The following is a 17,203-nucleotide window of genomic DNA, read 5'->3' on the forward strand; positions in this document are numbered from 1 at the left end:
AATGACGTAGCTGAGAGCAAGTGTTAGCTCGATCAGTATACGAGGTTCTGTGTCAAATGCAGGAATCAAGGATAGCGTGTTATTTCATTGGATTTTGAATTTAGATATATTTGTTTCTTTTTAGAAAGATTATGTTTACTCCAGGCGTGGGAATGTTTTAGCTGTGCATTTGTGTGTGTGTTATTTGCATCTCTGATTTCTTCAGGGGTCCAAAGAGGGTGTCAGAACTCCTCTTCTGGAACTCGAATTACAGATGGTTGTGAGCGGCCATTTTGTGGGTGGGAACCAAACCCCGACTCTCTGCAAGGGCAGTCACTGGCCTTAGCCACTGAACCATCTCTCTAGCCTCATCTTGTCTTTTCATTTGTATCAAACTGTAATTACAGCAATAAAAAAGGACTTAAGCCACTTATGTGTACTACAGGAAGGCCCTAATGCAGGGGTTGGAAGAAAACTGAAGGTTCTGAAATTTAGACTTTATTAACTGTGTGCAGGATCTGAAATGTTTGGTTGATGTCTTTTTTTTAATACTTTTATTGAATATTTTATGTATTTATATTTGAAATGTTATCCCCCTTTCCTTGTCCCCCCTCTCCAATTCCTCCTGCCCCTGCCACTGTGAGGGTGCTCCCTCTCCCACCCAACCACTCCCATCTGAATACCCTGCATTCTCCTACACTGGGGAAAAGAGCCTTCACAGGACCAAGGCTGTTGTTCCTCCTTTTGATGCCAGACAATGCCATCCTCTGCTACCTATGCAGCTGGAGTCATGGGTCCCTCCATGTGTACTCTTTGGTTGGTGGTTTAGCCCCTGGGAGCTCTGGGGGATCTGGTTGATTGATATTGTTGTTCTTCCTATGGGGTTGTTTATCAGCTGTAGGCATTCTCTGGTGGAATTTTTGGGGTCATTTAAATATATTATTATATCATCTGTAAGTAGTGATATTTTGACTTCTTCCTTTTCAGTTTGTATCCCGTTGAACTCTTTTTGTTGTCTGATTGCTCTAGCTAGGACTTCAAGTAATATATTGAGTAAGTAAGGAGAAAGTGGACAGCCTTGTCTAGTCTCTGATTTTAGTGGGATTGCTTCAAGTTTCTCTCCATTTAGTTTGATGTTAGCTACTGGCTTGCTGTATATGGTTTTTATCACATTTAGATTGGGACTTGAATTCCTGATCTTTCCAAGACTTTTATCGTGAAGGGGTGCTAAACTTTGTCAAATGTTTTCTCAGCATCTAATGAGATGATCATTTGGTTTTTTTTCCTGTTGAGTTTGTTTATATAGTGGATTATGTTGATGGATTTCCACACATTGATCCATCCCTGCATTGCTGGGATAAACCCTACTTGATCATAGTGAATGATCATTATATTTGTTCTTGTATTCAATTTGTGAGAATTTTATTGAGTATTTTTGTATCAATATTCATAAGGGAAAATTGTCTGAAGTTAGTTCTCTTTCTTTGTAGGGCCTTTGTGTAGTTTAGCTATAAGCGTAATTGTGGCTTCAAAGAATGAATCAGGTAGTGCTCCTTCTGTTTCTATTTTGTTGAATAGTTTGAAGAGTATTAGTATTAGATCCTCTTTGAAGTTCTGATAGAATTCTGCACTAAACACATCTGGTCCTGGGACTCAGTGAGTATAGGATGCACTATAATTGAACTGACCTTAATAGTTACTCAAAGAATGTTATCATAGTGATATAATATGGCAATATGTACTCAAGCATGAGAGACATCATCTGTTAGACAGTCAGAGAGTTTGGTTTTTTATGTCATTTCCTAATGAATGGTGCAGGCTACTCAAGCATGTGCATCATTTTCTTTTTTTTTTTAATGATGTCCTTTCTTTCTTTCTTTTTTTTTCTTTTTTCTTTTTTTTTTATTAACTTGAGTATTTCTTATATACATTTCAAGTGATATTCCCTTTCCCGGTTTCGGGGCAAACATCCCCATCCCCCATCCCCTTCCTTATGGGTGTTCCCCTCCCAACCCTCCCCCCATTGCCGCCCTCCCCCCATAGTCTAGTTCACTGGGGGTTCAGTCTTAGCAGGACCCAGGGCTTCCCCTTCCACTGGTGCTCTTACTAGGATATTCATTGCTACCTATGGGGTCAGAGTCCAGGGTCAGTCCATGTATAGTCTTTAGGTAGTGGCTTAGTCCCTGGAAGCTCTGGTTGCTTGACATTGTTGTACTTTTGGGGTCTCGAGCCCCTTCAAGCTCTTCCAGTTCTTTCTCTGATTCCTTCAACGGGGGACCTATTCTCAGTTCAGTGGTTTGCTGCTGGCATTCGCCTCTGTATTTGCTGTATTCTGGCTGTGTCTCTCAGGAGCGATCTACATCCGGCTCCTGTCGGTCTGCACTTTTTTGCTTCATCCATCTTGTCTAATTGGGTGGCTGTATATGTATGGGCCACATGTGGGGCAGGCTCCGAATGGGTGTTCCTTCAGTCTCTGTTTTAATCTTTGCCTCTCCCTTCCCTGCCAAGGGTATTCTTTTTCCTCATTTAAAGAAGGAGTGAAGCATTCACATTTTGATCATCCGTCTTGAGTTTCGTTTGTTCTAGGGATCTAGGGTAATTCAAGCATTTGGGCTAAAAGCCACTTATCAATGAGTGCATACCATGTATGTCTTTCTGTGATTGGGTTAGCTCACTCAGGATGATATTTTCCAGTTCCAACCATTTGCCTACGAATTTCATAAACTCGTTGTTTGTGATAGCTGAGTAATATTCCATTGTGTAGATGTACCACATTTTCTGTATCCATTCCTCTGTTGAAGGGCATCTGGGTTCTTTCCAGTTTCTGGCTATTATAAATAAGGCTGCGATGAAAAAAGTGGAGCATGTGTCTCTTTTATATGTTGAGGCATCTTTTGGGTATATGCCCAAGAGAGGTATAGCTGGATCCTCAGGCAGTTCAATGTCCAATTTTCTGAGGAACCTCCAGACTGATTTCCAGAATGGTTTTACCAGTCTGCAATCCCACCAACAATGGAGGAGTGTTCCTCTTTCTCCACATCCTCGCCGGCATCTGCTGTCACCTGAGTTTTTGATCTTAGCCATTCTCACTGGTGTGAGGTGAAATCTCAGGGTTGTTTTGATTTGAATTTCCCTTATGACTAAGGATGTTGAACATTTCTTTAGGTGTTTCTCAGCCATTCGGCATTCCTCAGCTGTGAATTCTTTGTTTAGCTCTGAACCCCATTTTTTAATAGGGTTATTTGTTTCCCTGCGGTCTAACTTCTTGAGTTCTTTGTATATTTTGGATATAAGGCCTCTATCTGTTGTAGGATTGGTAAAGATCTTTTCCCAATCTGTTGGTTGCCGTTTTGTCCTAACCACCGTGTCCTTTGCCTTACAGAAGCTTTGCAGTTTTATGAGATCCCATTTGTCGATTCTTGATCTTAGAGCGTAAGCCATTGGTGTTTTGTTCAGGAAATTTTTTCCAGTGCCATGTGTTCCAGATGCTTCCCTAGTTTCTCTTCTATTAGTTTGAGTGTGTCTGGTTTGATGTGGAGGTCCTTGATCCACTTGGACTTAAGCTTTGTACAGGGTGATAAGCATGGATCGATCTGCATTCTTCTACATGTTGCCCTCCAGTTGAACCAGCACCATTTGCTGAAAATGCTATCTTTTTTCCATTGGATGGTTTTGGCTCCTTTGTCAAAAATCAAGTGACCATAGGTGTGTGGGTTCATTTCTGGGTTTTCAATTCTATTCCATTGGTCTATCTGTCTGTCTCTGTACCAATACCATGCAGTTTTTATCACTATTACTCTGTAATAATGCTTGAGTTCAGGGATAGTGATTCCCCCTGAAGTCCTTTTATTGTTGAGGATAGCTTTAGCTATCCTGGGTTTTTTGTTATTCCAGATGAATTTGCAAATTGTTCTGTCTAACTCTTTGAAGAATTGGATTGGTATTTTGATGGGGATTGCATTGAATCTGTAGATTGCTTTTGGTAAAATGGCCATTTTTACTATACTAATCCTGCCAATCCATGAGCATGGGAGATCTTTCCATCTTCTGAGGTCTTCTTCAATTTCTTTCCTCAGTGTCTTGAAGTTCTTATTGTACAGATCTTTTACTTGCTTGGTTAAAGTCACACCGAGGTACTTTATATTATTTGGGTCTATTATGAAGGGTGTCGTTTCCCTAATTTCTTTCTCGGCTTGTTTCTCTTTTGTATAGAGGAAGGCAACTGATTTATTTGAGTTAATTTTATACCCAGCCACTTTGCTGAAGTTGTTTATCAGCTTTAGAAGTTCTCTGGTGGAACTTTTAAGATCACTTAAATATACTATCATGTCATCTGCAAATAGTGATATTTTGACCTCTTCTTTTCCGATCTGTATCCCCTTGATCTCCTTTTGTTGTCTGATTGCTCTGGCTAGAACTTCAAGAACTATATTGAATAAGTAGGGAGAGAGTGGGCAGCCTTGTCTAGTCCCTGATTTTAGTGGGATTGCTTCAAGTTTCTCTCCATTTAGTTTAATGTTAGCAACTGGTTTGCTGTATATGGCTTTTACTATGTTTAGGTATGGGCCTTGAATTCCTATTCTTTCCAGGACTTTTATCATGAAGGGGTGTTGAATTTTGTCAAATGCTTTCTCAGCATCTAATGAAATGATCATGTGGTTCTGTTCTTTCAGTTTGTTTATATAATGGATCACGTTGATGGTTTTCCGTATATTAAACCATCCCTGCATGCCTGGGATGAAGCCTACTTGATCATGGTGGATGATTGTTTTGATGTGCTCTTGGATTCGATTTGCCAGAATTTTACTGAGTATTTTTGCGTCGATATTCATAAGGGAAATTGGTCTGAAGTTCTCTTTCTTTGTTGTGTCTTTGTGTGGTTTAGGTATAAGAGTAATTGTGGCTTCGTAGAAGGAATTCGGTAGTGCTCCATCTGTTTCAATTTTGTGGAATAGTTTGGATAATATTGGTATGAGGTCTTCTATGAAGGTTTGATAGAATTCTGCACTAAACCCGTCTGGACCTGGGCTCTTTTTGGTTGGGAGACCTTTAATGACTGCTTCTATTTCCTTAGGAGTTATGGGGTTGTTTAACTGGTTTATCTGTTCCTGATTTAACTTTGGTACCTGGTATCTGTCTAGGAAATTGTCCATTTCCTGAAGATTTTCAAGTTTTGTTGAATATAGGTTTTTATAGTAAGATCTGATGATTTTTTGAATTTCCTCTGAATCTGTTGTTATGTCTCCCTTTTCATTTCTGATTTTGTTAATTTGGACACACTCTCTGTGTCCTCTCGTTAGTCTGGCTAAGGGTTTATCTATCTTGTTGATTTTCTCAAAGAACCAACTTTTGGTTCTGTTGATTCTTTCTATGGTCCTTTTTGTTTCTACTTGGTTGGTTTCAGCTCTGAGTTTGATTATTTCCTGCCTTCTACTCCTCCTGGGTGTATTTGCTTCTTTTTGTTCTAGAGCTTTTAGGTGTGCTGTCAAGCTGCTGACATATGCTCTTTCCTGTTTCTTTCTGCAGGCACTCAGCGCTATGAGTTTTCCTCTTAGCACAGCTTTCATTGTGTCCCATAAGTTTGGGTATGTTGTATCTTCATTTTCATTAAATTCTAAAAAGTTTTTAATTTCTTTCTTTATTTCTTCCTTGACCAGGTTATCATTGAGTAGAGCATTGTTCAATTTCCATGTATATGTGGGCATTCTTCCCTTATTGTTATTGAAGACCAGTTTAGGCCGTGGTGGTCCGATAGCACGCATGGGATTATTTCTATCTTTCTGTACCTGTTGAGGCCCATTTTTTGACCAATTATATGGTCAATTTTGGAGAAAGTACCATGAGGAGCTGAGAAGAAGGTATATCCTTTTGCTTTAGGATAGAATGTTCTATAAATATCCGTTAAGTCCATTTGGCTCATGACTTCTCTTACTCTGTCGACATCACTGTTTAATTTCTGTTTCCATGATCTGTCCATTGATGAGAGTGGGGTGTTGAAATCTCCCACTATTATTGTGTGAGGTGCATTGTGTGTTTTGAGCTTTAGTAAGGTTTCTTTTACGTATGTAGGTGCCCTTGTATTTGGGGCATAGATATTTAGGATTGAGAGTTCATCTTGGTGGATTTTTCCTTTGATGAATATGAAGTGTCCTTCCTTATCTTTTTTGATGACTTTTATTTGGAAATTGATTTTATTTGATATTAGAATGGCTACTCCAGCTTGCTTCTTCTGACCATTTGCTTGGAAAGTTGTTTTCCAGCCTTTCACTCTGAGGTAGTGTCTGTCTTTGTCTCTGAGGTGTGTTTCCTGTAGGCAGCAGAATGCAGGGTCCTCGTTGCGTATCCAGTTTGTTAATCTATGTCTTTTTATTGGGGAGTTGAGGCCATTGATATTGAGAGATATTAAGGAATAGTGATTATTGTTTCCCGTTATATTCATATTTGGATGTGAGGTTATGTTTGTGTGCTTTCATTCTCTTTGTTTTGTTGCCAAGACGATTAGTTTCTTGCTTCTTCTAGGGTATAGCTTGCCTCCTTATGTTGGGCTTTACCATTTATTATCCTTTGTAGTGCTGGATTTGTAGAAAGATATTGTGTAAATTTGGTTTTGTCATGGAATATCTTGGTTTCTCCATTAATGTTAATGGAGAGTTTTGCAGGATACAGTAACCTGGGCTGGCATTTTTGTTCTCTTGTGGTCTGTATGACATCTGTCCAGGATCTTCTGGCCTTCATAGTTTCTGGCGAGAAGTCTGGTGTGATTCTGATAGGTCTCCCTTTATATGTTACTTGACCTTTTTCCCTACTGCTTTTAATATTCTTTCTTTATTTTGTGCGTTTGGTGTTTTGACAATTATGTGATGGGAGGTGTTTCTTTTCTGGTCCAATCTATTTGGAGTTCTGTAGGCTTCTTGTATGTCTATGAGTATCTCTTTTTTTAGGTTAGGGAAGTTTTCTTCTATGATTTTGTTGAAGATATTTACTGGTCCTTTGAGCTGGGAGTCTTCACTCTCTTCTATACCTATTATCCTTAGGTTTGATCTTCTCATTGAGTCCTGGATTTCCTGTATGTTTTGGACCAGTAGCTTTTTCCGCTTTACATTATCTTTGACAGTTGAGTCAATGATTTCTATGGAATCTTCTGCTCCTGAGATTCTCTCTTCCATCTCTTGTATTCTGTTGGTGAAGCTTGTATCTACAGCTCCTTGTCTCTTCTTTTGGTTTTCTATATCCAGGGTTGTTTCCATGTGTTCTTTCTTGATTGCTTCTATTTCCATTTTTAATTCCTTCAACTGTTTGTGTTTTCCTGGAATTCTTTCAGGGATTTTTGTGTCTCCTCTCTATGGGCTTCTATTTGTTTATTTATGTTTTCCTGGAATTCTTTCAGGGATTTTTGGGGTTCTTTCAGGCATTTTTGCGATTCCTCTCTGTAGGCTTCTACTTGTTCTCTAAGGGAGTTCTTCACGTCTTTCTTGAAGTCCTCCAGCATCATGATCAAAAATGATTTTGAAACTAGATCTTGCTTTTCTGGTGTGTTTGGATATTCCATGTTTGTTTTGATGGGAGAATTGGGCTCCGATGGTGCCATGTAGTCTTGGTTTCTGTTGCTTGGGTTCCTGTGCTTGCCTCTCGCCATCAGATTATCTCTAGTGTTACTTTGTTCTGCTATTTCTGACAGTGGCTAGACTGTCCTATAAGCCTGTGTGTCAGGAGTGCTGTAGACCTGTTTTCCTCTCTTTCAGTCAGTTATGGGGACAGAGTGTTCTGCTTTCGGGCGTGTAGTTTTTCCTCTCTACAGGTCTTCAGCTGTTCCTGTGGGCCTGTGTCTTGAGTTCACCAGGCAGCTTTCTTGCAGCAGAAAAGTTGGTCTTACCTGTGGTCCCGAGGCTCAAGTTCGCTCCTGGGGTGCTGCTCACGGGCTCTCTGCAGTGGCAGCAACCAGGAAGACTTGTGCCGCCGTTTCCGGGAGCTTCAGTGCACCAGGGTTCCAGATGGTCTTTGGCTTTTTCCTCTGGCATCCGAGATGTGTGTGCAGAGAGCAGTCTCTTCTGGTTTCCCAGGCTTGTCTGCCTCTCTGAAGGTTCAGCTCTCCCTCCCACGGGATTTGGGTGCAGAGAACTGTTTATCCGGTCTGTTTCTTTCAGGTTCCGACGGTGTCTCAGGCAGGCGTCCTGCCACTCCTGGGCCCTCCCCCACGGGAGCCCAGAGGCCTTATACAGTTTCCTCTTGGGCCAGGCATGTGGGCAGGGGTGAGCAGTGTTGGTGGTCTCTTCAGCTCTGCAGCCTCAGGAGTCATGTGCATCATTTTCAAAGTAGCATCACAATGAACTCCTACAGGTAGTCTTGAGATATACTTCCTGGGGGTTTATTTAATGAGATTAACAAGTATTAACTTTTAGAGATATTTCTTCATTCCATGTTTACTTTCTGTAATGCTCTATACATTAAGATTTTAAGATATTTATTCTTCTTCTACACCCAAAATTCCAACATTTTCAGAATGTGTGTCCCTTGCTAATGAAAACTAATTTGGTGATCTGTAGATTTGAGGAAGTGTGTGTGTGTGTGTGTGTGTGTGTGTGTGTGTGTGTGTGTGTGTGTGAGAGAGAGAGAGAGAGAGAGAGAGAGAGAGAGATGCAGAGAGAGAGATGTGAGAGAAAGAGATATGATGTGTCATGTTAAAAACCTAGAAAGCTTAAATTGTCTTTTAATTTTCTCTCTGCTCTGCTGAACCTTTCCATCTTTTACTAAAAATATACCAATTTACTGCTATAGTTTGTTGCATGTGTTATATTTAAATGTTAATTTGAAACCCTTCACCTTTGCTGGATACATTCTTGTAATTCTTCTGGTTTATTAGTCTCCCCAGGCAAAAAGAACAGAGCAACTCGGAAGTGAGGAAGACAATCAGGGTCAAGGGCAGCTTCAAGTTTTGGCCCAGGCAAGTTTATCTTTGTTGATTTTCTTTTCTCTGTGTGTTCTGGAATAATGTTCTATCTCTTACAATCACTAATGTCTCCCTCTAGCTTATCTCCCAGTTTGTCACTTCTCTAAGCCCCACCACTCTTGGAAAAGCTCTTCTTTATTTTTATACTTTCCAAGATAAATTAGTACTCTCTTAAAAGAGGTAATATCATACTATGCCAGTGGTATTTCATTAGAGTTTGGATTTTCTGGACAAATGGGTAAAATATGAGAACTGAGTACAGTCTGAAAATAACAACAACAAAAAATTGGGCCTTTAATTCTTTATTTCCCTTTTGTTATTCATTACCCTGGTATTATTTAACAGTGTACTTAAATAAGCCTCCCCATTTTCTCCTGGGATCAGAATACAGTGAACCCACAGACCATGAGCACTATGCCCTTAACCTTTAGGCTCCGTAGTTTGGACACTGGCACCTGTGACAGGTAAGTAGAGAAAACTCCTGGTTCACTAGGGGTCCACAAATATGACTTTAACTTAGGTTTGTTTTTTTTTTAATCTTCTACTGTGTCTACAAGTAATTTTTGGTTTCTACTTTTCCAAGGTGATTTCTTGGTCCCCAAATCAGCAATTATCAGGGGTTCATTCATGCCTGTCAATATGGAATGGGTTCTATTATGGTCCTGTCTATCTTGGATTTTCTTTCTTTTTGTTGTTCTTGAAATCAGAAAGATAACTAACTCCGAAATTGGTAATTTTCACCAAAGCAATGTGAACTTACATTTGGAAGAGGTGCTTCTTTTGTATGTGAAGATGCATAGTGAGACTCAAACCTGATCTCCTCATCTACAAACAGCTGGGTGTCAGCACTGTGGACAATTTGTGACCTCTTCAGAACGGCTTAGTAGCAGGTCAGGAAAGAAAGCCCAGAGAAGCTATGAAATGTTCCACAAAAGGTTCAGGAATGAGATAAGGAACCCGGGCCGACAGAGTCTTTTTCAACATCCTTCATATTTTTTTTTCTAAAACCATGCCTACTGCCTGTTTAACAAGGAGGAGAAACGGCATCTGTAGGAATTCTTGCTCTTAACATAAATAAAGCCATGTTAGTACAGCTGGTGGTCAGTATGTCCGTAGTACAGTGTGTTGACACTCCGTTTGTAACTGGCCATTTGAAGTGACTACCTGCTAAAAATGGAATTATTAGTTTCATTTTTCTTCACGCCTAAATTTGCGAGTTCGGCGCAGCGGGTGGGGGGATAGTCAAGGTTTTCTTGAATGTATGAATTCTAATTAAGAAACCTTCTAAATTATCAATTAAAATTTCTAAAACTGGAAGCAATTAGGAATTGTGAATACTAATATAAAAAAATCTTTTGTCATCAAATGTAGGTATGGCTCCAACACAATTACAAATTGCAAAATGTAGTCAGGCTATTGCTGGCCACTTGAATCCTTTCAAGAACAAGATCCTTAGATATTCTTTGAACATGTCAACTTCTCCTGATACATGACATCACTCAAATAAGAATAATTACCCCCAAGGCATTACAGGGGACAGCAAAGCCTGTCCAGAAAGCTGACTCTTTCTGACCTTTCCACTTATCTTTTGCAAAGATAAAGTCTAAAAATGAACTGCTACATTCATTAATGGCCTCATTAATCCCCCCGATGAGCAGTTAATGTCCAGACGCTAAATCTTGTCAAATGCACACAGACATGTCTTTAAAAACAACAACAATCCTACAATCTACCTCAGTTAAAACATATTTCTATAAATTATATAACCCCTGGGCACCACATTTTATGATGCTACCCTACATTTAAAATCACAAGATTCAGGCATAAATTGAATAAAAATTCATTTAACGTGAAGAAAAATAATCTTATTTAGATTCTATCTTAGATTTATGATACACACGGTAATATCATATGTTGCTGGTAATAATAGACTTCCCTCAAGCCTCACAATTGCTAAAAATACCAGATCAATCACCATTCCAGATCACATTATGAAGTGTGTGAACTAGTGCATTAAAAAACTGTGTTAGCACCAACAAAGTTTATTGGGGTAGCTACATTCAAGACACACATGGCGGACCTTTAAATAGCACCGTTAAAATACCAAATAAAATGTCAATGTCTGTCAGGTCTCTGGCTTTTATAAATTGTTTAGACTGGAAACGTTGGGGTTTGGACATTGTTCTTTCATACGGTGTAGAAAAGAAGAGACCATAAAAGAAAAGAACAATAAAGCATAGCTCATTTTTTAAGTTCTTTCATGGAAAAACATACTCTGGATCATTACTCCCCTAATCAACAATTTCCTCCTTCCTCTCAGTCCTTCCGTTGTCGTCTGGTATTTGACTTTCTCCCCCTCCTCTCTCTGGGTGGTATTCTGAGCTTATATATACTACTCAGTAACCAGAGTTTTTAAGTGACTTCAAAAGAGACCGTAAGGATTGCATGACAGTTTTTACGCACTCACGCAGGCACGCACGCATGCACGCACCAAGAACATGGTATTTTTAATACGGACAAAGTTTTGCTCACCATTTCTATGGTCTTACAAACACACCAGTATGATCTGAATACAGAACAGTCAGGAGAGAAGGAAGGCTCTTCAAGCAGGACAGTCGCCAACTATTTACAGAGGACTTCTGCTCACACCTCAATGGCCATCTTCTTGCCCTTCTCTCCCAGTCTTCTTCCCTGTATTACGCGCCCTCCACCCCAGCCATTTCCCAAACAACAACATCTCTGTTTCAGCAGCTTCTCTAGATTTCCCACACTTAATGCAACCCAGACCTCACCTTCAGCTCTCCTGAGGCCACTTTGGAAGCCAGCTCAATGACACAGCCAACAGCCATGCGTGCAGCACCGGACGAGTGCAGCTCATTCCAAATGGTGTCACTGTCCACCTGAGCAAACAGTCAGCAGGGTCCAAAGAAGGAGAGAAAAGGAAAAGAGAAGAGAAGGGTGAGAAGGGGTGGGGGGAGGGTAGAGAAAGAAAAAGCAAATCTGTGAGGAAGGGCTGGCAGGGTAACAGCCTACGTATAATAACATTAGTCTTCCGTCCTGGCCAGCTGAGAAGGCCTTCTGGACATGGCTTTGCTTATACCTTTTCTCTGCACTGAGTTCTCCAATGGAAACACATTCCTGCCATGCCTCACTGCCATTCCCTGTTTAGATTTCTCACTACAAATAGCATTACATAGGCCAGATCTGGCTTAGGTACAGGCCTGCCAGAAACCAGGCACTGGCCGTAGGTAGAGCAAAAACCAAGAGCACTTAGTTATACATAAAAATCGGATTTGCAAGTGCTGGGGGGAGAAAAAACTGGTCTGACTGCAGGTTTATCGGGAGCCAAAGACAAGTTTTAAGCAGGTAGCAGTAGCTGGCCTCCAGTAGAAAGTAGTAACCAGAGCTGAGCCCCAAGTGTGGAAGGGCTGTATAGATCTCACACTTAAGACATTAGCTAGAGTGAACTGTTAGAGGAATTTGGTCCCCAGCGGAGAGGCTTAATTCTTCCAGGATGGGTACTGTTTAGAGCCTAGTTTGAGTGCCAACTGGAGTTCTTAAAATGCACAGCTGCTTCTGTCCTGGAGCACCACTGTGGAAGCAGGCATACCCTAGCACTCTTGAAGTGTCGCTGGTTCTTTTCCACACACACAATAGGAATGTACATATTGAGAATACTAAATGTGCAGTCATAGTGGTTTTCATTGTAATATAAATTGCTTATTTTATGTATAAAGCATTCTAAAACACTGAAAAGTCAGCACCAAATGATGGGCAGCTCTGATCTCAGAGTGTATGAGTCGCTGGAAATACTTGAGAAATGAGATTAAATGTTTGTGAACATAAATTTCGAGCCTTTGTAAGTGGGCCAAAGAGAGGATATCCTGTATAAAGTAAAGCTTTTGTTTTTCAAAACAAAATCGAGTAAGCTGAAGGGCTAGTCACATGAAAAACTGAAATAAAAAAATAAGGCATATTTACAAAGCACTTACAAGTTTTCTGAGTAATGTCACTTTTTTATTTTCTTCTCATGGAATCATTATTTGACTTAAATTAATGCAATTTATTGACAATACAGCCAAAACCACAATCATATTGTTCTTAAGGAGTATTAGACACACAGGTATCCAATAGGTGATTGGGGTTCTGGCCTCTATCCAAATAGCTGTGTCTCCAAGCTGTCAACGAGGAATTAAAAAAAAAATGAGAACTATAGAAACACGCAGATAAGCAAATACACACACAGGAAACAAGATCATCTAAACTGGATGGTTGTGGAGAGAGAAGCTTTTAGAGCGAATCTGTGAGGGGAGACACCCTGGCCTTATTTATTAAATGTGGGTTACACTAGTTAATCTCTGTGCCCCGGCTTCCTTACCCATGAAACCGTCTTGGGCAGCATCTGATAGCTCAGAGGTTAAGAGCACACACTCTCCTTCCAGAAGTTCTGAGTTTGGTTCCTGGTAACCACTTGGCATGCATTCGCACAAGTGCACAAAGCTGTTGTAGGAGGCTTTCGAAGAACCCTGCACTGCCTAAAAGCATTCAGCTGGGTTTGGAGTCAACCTTTTAGTTACAGAGGCAACATCTGCTCAAGAGTCAAGACCCTGCCTGATGAATGAATGCACTCGCTGACCCTCTTAAAGAAAGCAGCATCTTCTGCTGAGACTACATAAGCAGGGATGTGAGATTCATGAGGCTATGGTCTCAGCACTGTATGTTGAAAAATAAATCTTAGGATTGACTTTGTGTTATAAAGTTTAAATTCAGTTTTTATATCACTACACACCTTCTGGTGTCATACTAAAGACTAGATGAATGAAATTTTTGAATTGAGAAGATATACAAAGACGTCTCACTAAATTTAAAAGGGCCAATGTGGTGACTGAAATATCACATAGATTCTAAGCACCTTATTTGTTAAATTTGGAATATATTCAAACATTACTCATTTCTCTATACTCTTCAGGCAGTTAGGCATTTTCTTCTTAAAAGTTAAGTATTCCACTGGTTAGAAATATTAGCTGTTCGCTCAACTGAGAACACCGTTGGATTAGCCACAAGGCTAAAAGGACTTAGGGTAGCACAGATACTTTTGTGTGAAAACCAGCTGCCTTTCACACCTTCTCTGCTTCCTGGAGGTTTTTCGGACTGATGACAAACAGTATGCATCCATACAGTTAGCGTAGTGCATAAAACCGTAGGAGTGACAGCTTGATGTATGTTCAGTTAAAATCTGTCTTATACCTAAAAGGAGTTATCATTTGGGGGTACTTTTGTTGTAAAGATTTGATTGTTGTTCCCAAAACATGATCAATGGGTTCTTGAGATTTATTATAGTCAAAGGTTTGCTTATCTCTAAACACATCCATTTTGGGGAATCTGGAATTCCCTACTCCTTCATTTGCTTATCCTTGAGTATATAGAGCATTTGTGTAAGAGCTAACTGAACCCCTGTTTTATGTATAGTTTATAATTAGGGGATGAAAATAAGTGAGCTCTACAGATGTAACTGATCACCAACGTCTAGATATGTGAATCGCTTTCCTTTCAACAACAAATCCCAGGCTGGAAAACGTACACAGTACAAGTAGATTGACCACAGCTTTTTGCTTGCAGATAGCTTTCTGGAATATTCTGCTGCTTAGGTTACTTATATTGGGAGAGAAACCCATTTTTCTTGTTTTTTTTAGTGTTAATAATTTTGTAACTGTTTATTAATCATTATTATGCATTTTGGATTCAACATGAATTTTGAAGGAATTTTAGGAACACCAACGCTCTATCCCACTATGACATTATGTTCCAAACACTGTTTCACGATCAAATTAACTACCCAACATGTCTCACATGTATTTCCATATCTTAAAAGATCTCTAATATAGAATATTAGAAGCACGGGTTGTGAACAACTCTACCATTCTTGACTCTAGAATAAATACCCATACCTACTTCCTGCCTTTCACAGTGGGAGAAAGTATTTATTCTCCCTCTTTCTCATACTGAATGGAGAAGCCACCAACACTATTGTTCTTTATTAATCCTAACACCAGGAGGGTCACTTCCACAAGGGCACTGTGATTTCAACTCTTAAAGGATTTCTTGGCAGAAGATGGTTGAGTTCACCAACTGATGATGAATAAGAGAGATTCGTGGCTATAATGGATGCAAAGAGAGCAAGAAGATTTAATATGGACACATGTACAGGGCTAGGATCTGAAGCAAACGCAATGTAATAATGGCAGAGGCAGAAGTTAGCTTACCACCATGCAGTCTGGTGCCCTAGCTTGGGAAGTCGAAATACCATGGCGGAGTTTGCAATGAGTGAAAGATAATGTAGGATGCATCAGTAAGTCCAGCGAGAGAGTTAAGAAACTGAGGCAGAGAGAGAGCCACTCTGGTGGACACTTTAGCTACTTAGCAAGATTTCAATGGGATTATTAACACATTCAAGGCAGATCCTTAAAAAGAGAATCTCTATATCTTAAAAATGTGTTTGATGAATTTTCTTTCCACACACATGAACTTCTTCATTCATCCACCAACTCACTTACTGAATATGCCTTTGTGCATATGTATGTGTGGTATGTGCGTATGTGTGCACTGTGTGTATGTATTAGGGGTCACAAGTATGGAAGTCAAAAGGGAGATTAGGATTAATATTGAGAAAATATAGAGAGACAGACATTCCAAAAAGTATTGGTGCCAATAAGCCTATAAATTAAAAGTTTATGGTAAAGGAAGATCTTTTTCCTAATTTTAGAATATATATAAGAATTATGTTTGTTTGTCCCATATTATGTTAACAGGATCTGTTCCCTACTTCCCTAGATGATCATGCAAGAATGGACTCTTGGGGAGGGGGATGGGATGGGGGTTTGTGGAGGTGAAACCAGGAAGGGGGGGATAGCATTTGAAATGTAAATGAATAAAATGATTAAAAAAAAAAGAATGGACTCTTGCCACCTATGACTCTCTGACACCCAGCTCATGTCTTGGGTTGCATATGGGAAATTATGGGAGGAAGAAAGACTTAACAGCTGTCCCTCTGGTCCTGAGAGATGAGGCACAGGCAGGCAAAGGGTACAATGGAGAGCGTAAAGTAGGGAACAACGCAGGAACAAATACATGTTCCAGGTAAGTTCAGAAAGTGGTTATAGAGAAAAGATTCTGCATTCACACTTGGACATTTGCAGTGATTCCTATACTGAACTTTGGGTACGCATTGATGAGAAGCCTGTGGAGTGAGGTCAGAAGTCAGCCAAGGGTCACACTGATGCATTTCTAAGGTGTGCTTCCTATACGGTGGGAATGGAAGCTCCAATGCACAGGATCAACTAAGCTAGTGCTGTGACAGAGTCTATGGAGTACACTAAGTACAACGTGCACCAAGTGGAGTCCATGAGGGCAACTCAGGGGAGCCTTCTATGAAGTGAGGTAAGGTTGCTAAGGCCCAATAGCCTCTGCCAGACTTCCTGATACTGGGGTAATCAGAACTCAAATGCTAGTCACCAGGGACCTCAGCTTCAGATTCATAAGACCAGAAACAATCATGTTGCTGGGGAAAATGAGTGTACAGAGAACAGCGTGACGATGCAAGGACCCCTTCAGGTCTCCAGTCTTCTTCAGGCATCTCTAGAGAAAAAAGAATCCAAGAGAACTATTGCTTTAACAGGCTTAAACAGACCCTAAGAGAAGGGCTTAAAATTAAAAGGGGTTGGGGTATTGTTACTTGGGAAGATCAGTGTAACTGGGGGGAACAAGGAGAAGTGTCCACTTGGCACTGCTAAGAGGGTGTAAACAATTCTCTGTCTTGTTTTCCTTTTTGTTTTTTGTTTATTTCTTTTGAGGTAGGGTCTCGCTACCTGTGTCAGGCTGGCCTGGAAATCATGATTCACCTGCTTCAGCCTCCTAAGTATAGGGTTGGAGGTGTTGACCATGATTACTAGCTTTAGCTGTGTGATCTTATTATCATCATCAGTGTTATTTTTGCATCATTGCATACTGATGGATACGCTCAGCAGGTGTGCTAACCCCGAGCCACATCCTCATCTATCTCATTACTCGGCTGGATCCCAGGGGAATTTATCTACCCAGGTTCTGAACAGAGCCTCTGAAGGCTGTTCTACATACACAGGCCAGTGGGGTAGAATTGTGTATTGTGGTGAAATACACACAGGCATGTATACGTGTGGATATCAGAGGACAATCTGTCATTGCTGTTGGTTCTTTCCTTCCATTATGGGAGTTCTGGTGGTCAAATTCATATCATAGGTT

General features: G+C 40.3%; 1 protein-coding gene across 9 annotated transcripts in view; it reads right to left on the reverse strand.

Annotated features, from left to right (window-relative positions):
- The window catches only part of Hdac9 (histone deacetylase 9), an 863,837-nt gene that overhangs the window by 182,409 nt on the left and 664,225 nt on the right, over nucleotides 1–17,203 (reverse strand). For all 9 annotated transcript variants that reach the window (NM_001443943.1, XM_087554679.1, XM_087554684.1 and 6 more), the window contains 1 exon segment: nucleotides 11,719–11,826. In NM_001443943.1, the coding sequence (NP_001430872.1) occupies nucleotides 11,719–11,826 (108 nt within the window).

This window comes from Rattus norvegicus, chromosome 6, assembly GCF_021556685.1.
Source record: "Rattus norvegicus strain SHRSP/BbbUtx chromosome 6, alternate assembly SHRSP_T2T, whole genome shotgun sequence".
NCBI classification, from domain to species: Eukaryota; Metazoa; Chordata; class Mammalia; order Rodentia; family Muridae; genus Rattus; species Rattus norvegicus.